The sequence below is a fragment of the Protobothrops mucrosquamatus genome, unplaced genomic scaffold (genome assembly GCF_001527695.2).
Source record: "Protobothrops mucrosquamatus isolate PMUCROS unplaced genomic scaffold, P.Mucros_1.0 scaffold1740, whole genome shotgun sequence".
Lineage (NCBI taxonomy): Eukaryota > Metazoa > Chordata > Lepidosauria > Squamata > Viperidae > Protobothrops > Protobothrops mucrosquamatus.
The window spans coordinates 415,110-419,124 of record NW_015387886.1 but is presented as its reverse complement, the minus strand read 5'-3'; the positions used below and the strand labels follow the sequence as shown (position 1 = coordinate 419,124).

Here is a 4,015-nt window from a genome sequence, read left to right as displayed (position 1 = left end):
AATATAATTTCAAATCTGCTAGACCCAATCCTCCTATTTCCTTTGGATCTTGAAATATCTTATACCTAACTTGGGGTGTTTTCCCTGCCATGCAAATTTAGATATATCCTTCTGACATTTTTAAAGGGTACATCAGTTGTCAAAACAGGTATTGTCTGAAACAAAAATAACATTCCAGGTGAAACTTTCATCTTAATCACGGAAATTCTCCCCAGCAATGACAATTGTACTTTATCCCATCTTAACATGTCCTTTTTAACTTCATTCCACGTCTAAAAATAACATACGATTCTTATTTGTCATAATAATAACAAACTATTTCACCTTTTTCTTAATTTTAAAATCTGTTTTACAAACAGATTTTATCTTGGTTTGGTAAAGTCTCCATTTACAGTTATTTACGTGATTTGTGAAATGTAACGTGATAATCCAGGTACCTTTCCTGATTTACTTTTAAAGTTTTCTTATTGTTATGTTATGGTCTATTCATAATTTGCCTTTGTTCTTCTGTAATCCTCAATAGACTTCTTTTTCTAAGATATTCATCTACAGGTAGTCCTCAACTTACGACCACAATTGAGCCCAGAATTTATGTTGCCAAGTGAGAAATTTGTTAAGTGAATTTTGCCCCATTTTATGAATTTTCTTGCCACATCTGTTAAGTGAACTATTGCAGTTGTTAAACTAGTAACATGGTTGCTAAATGAATCTGGCTTCCCCATTGACTTTGCTTGTCAGAAGGTCGCAAAAGGTGATTGCGTGACCCCCGGGACATTGCAACTGTCATAAATATAAACCAGGTGTCAAGCATCCAAATTTTGATCACATGACCATGGGGATGCTGCAACGGTCATAAATGTGGAAATGATCATAAGTCATTTTTTTCAGTGCCGTTGTAACTTTGAATAGTCACTAAAAAACTATTGTAAGTCGAGGACTATCTGTATTTTCTCCAACAGAACATCATGTCTTTTGTGAAGACCTGCTACTTTAATCTTGGTCCAGTGAAGTCCTGGTCAGTGAAGGACATGTACTTCAATTTTAACTTATAAAAGAACCTCTGGTAGAACTATGCGTTAAGTTACACTATAGCAAATAAAGTGTGAGTTAAACGGAATTTTTTTTGCATAAATTCAGCAAAGTGGCAACCTAGATCAGATAAACGGAAGTTTGCCAGCAGATGCTAAACCACAGATAAGAATCAATCACAATGGTTTCTAGAAACTGCAGAAGGCCTAGATATCAGTAGAGGAGGCATTAGTTTGATGAAGAGATGTGGGGTCGAACAGTTCTAGGAAACATTGTAAGAAATAGTGTGACATTTAGTTTATAGCTGTGGGGAGAATCTGGGCAGGGTCCAGATCAGTCTGCCCAGGAAATGATAAATAACCAATGAGTGAGATTGTAACCTTGTGCTTGTTCATGCGAAAAGTATAAAAGCCTTAACGTAAACCTGACTCTTGGCTCCTCTTCCTTTTTGCTGAAGTTTAACTGAAGCTGTCAGCAGAGGGGCCCCTCTTTGCTTCTGTTCAGAAATGAAGCAGAATTCCACTTACCTTGATTCTGTGTGAATAATTGGCTCATCAGGTTGATAAAATACTTTTTGTATAGCCGCATCATCCATTAATATTCATTTCCTTCTTGTAATTTCAATATCATTTTATTTTATTTTCATAATTTATAAGCTAACTTATCTTGCAGGCCTTCATGGCAACCATGGGCTTTTGGATGTTTTCTCTTCTAGCTCAGAAATATTCTTATGTCTCCTTGCATATATTAACATGATTAAGGCTACTTGAGGGACCGTCTCACCCCACTGGGATTGGCCCTTCCCACTCATGCCGGAGGAGGCATGTTGTCGGTCCAATCAGCCTGATTATTCCAACTGGCGGGGTCCAGGAGGAGGGCTTTCTCTGCTGTGGCTCCTGCCCCTGCCCTCTGGAACATCTTGTCCCCCGATGTGAGGTTGGCCCCAACCCTCCTATCTTTTTGTAAGGGCTCTGCCAGTTGGCTTGGGACCCCAAAATGGGGGAACAGCACAGTGGAGTGGTTGATTAACAACCAATCCCACCTCCCTCCAGCCAGCCCCCACCCTCCGCACGTGGCATTAAATTTGAATGCCTGGTTTGAATTTATTTATGTTTTAATATACTGTATAAATACATTTTTATGATTGTAAGCCATCCAGAGAGGTCCTGGGATAAGACGGGCAGCCAATAAATTTTATAAATTAATTAATTAAAATCTTGCAGAATTTCAGTAATATTTCAGGCTAGAGACTGAGAAGGTCATTCTCAATTTTTTCTTTTTCTTTCCAGGGAGTATTCATGGTAGGTTTGAAAGTACAGTTGCAATCATTATCTGGCTGAAATATTTAATCTCTTTTCAATTTTAATTTCTTTATTGACTCTGGAACATTAGCTTGAAAACTAAGGTAATTTTATGCTAGAAAATTGCCCCCAAACTGGTTAGATATGCTAAATTGAACCAATAGTTCACCCCAAATAAGCTGCTGCAATCTTTAGCTGACAATGGAGTAGATATTCACAGATCCACAGTATTTCATGTAACGGATTTGCATTGGGCATCTGTCAGTATAATTTTGTTCTTCAATTTAAATACAAAATTCATTGTCTCGAGTATGTACAAGAAAATCCTGACCAAGCCTGAAACATTTTGTAACACTCTTGCTTTGTACTGATAAAATTAAAAAAAAAATGAGTCATTTGTGTACAACCTTTCAAGACATATGGTATTTGGAAAAACAAGGGTATAATTTTTGAAGAAAATAGCATCTTCCTAATCATTAAGAACTCAGGTGGCTTAATTATGCTTTCAAAATCAGTTATAGACAAATGTCACAGTGATGGACAAATGGTGACAGGCCTGATTGTTCATTTACTTATATGCACACAGTATAGCATTTTTTCTCTTTTCTTTACAGTGAACTGAAGAAGAAATATAACATAACAGCCATTCCCAAACTTGTGATTGTTAAACAAACTGGAGAAGTCATTACTGATAAAGGGAGAAAGCAGATTCACGAGAGAGGGCTCAACTGCTTTCAAAACTGGCTTGACGGAGCTGATATTTTTCAGAATTTTTGTACTTGAACCAAAATAGTATTTGCAGACTTGAACAAAACAAAATCTTTGCTATCTACAACTAGACTAAGAGTGAAAATTACATTCTCCTTTTTTTAATGTTGACCTGCTTAATTTTGAATCCTACATGGCTGGAATAATTAGACATATCTGAGTCGTTCATAATTCTCCCTTCTATATTGTTGCTATTTATACTTTTATTACATAGAAGAGACAAAAGTAGTCTTAATATTATTGCATTGGTAAACTTGATTGATAATTGGTTATCAGATTGATAATTTGATGAAACTGCTAATTTATTTAATATGTCTATAGCTCTTAAAAAGAGTACTATTCTACATCTATGCAAGCACATTATTTTTGCAGAGATAAAAACATTTTAAAGAAAATGTAATAATTCTTGAAAATGCAATCTTTTTGCATGTGGATTTAAAATGTATACACTAGTATAATAATAAAATTAGTTTTAATAAATTTATAATTTATCTTTGTTTTTTGTGCAACAAACGATTGAAAAGTTCTTTAATGCTGTTACTTGCTAAATCTTAATGTTTGGGGTATATTTACTCTGGATAATAAAATCAGCTGCATTGTTCTATTTGCAAGATTTTCGTTCCCTTTACCAACTGGGGTTGAAGACTCTTCACCCAACTGTCTACATCAGTGTTGAAAACATTAGCATGTCAATATCCAGCTCGAGAATCCAAATAAAACTCTAATTTCATTCTGCTTCCGAAACTTTTACTGTTTATTGGATGGTTATGTCAAAGTAAAATTAATTCTGAGGTTCCAACATCAATTCACAAATGTAAACAATAATTTTCCCAGCCATCTGTAGAAGTCCAAGCTTCTACTGAAAAAATTAGAATCATATAGAAGTTTGTTTCCAATATATTTAACTAGGGCAGGAA

General features: G+C 35.2%; 1 protein-coding gene across 1 annotated transcript in view; it reads left to right on the top strand.

The window, feature by feature from the left end:
• Positions 1-3,278, top strand: part of NXNL2 (nucleoredoxin like 2) — a 7,081-nt gene extending 3,803 nt beyond the window's left edge. The window contains exon 2 of the mRNA XM_015823011.1: positions 2,945-3,278. Coding sequence (XP_015678497.1) covers positions 2,945-3,113 — 169 coding nt within the window. The 3' untranslated portion in view covers positions 3,114-3,278. The remainder of the gene's footprint in view (positions 1-2,944) is intronic.
• Positions 3,279-4,015: the final 737 nt, after the last annotated feature.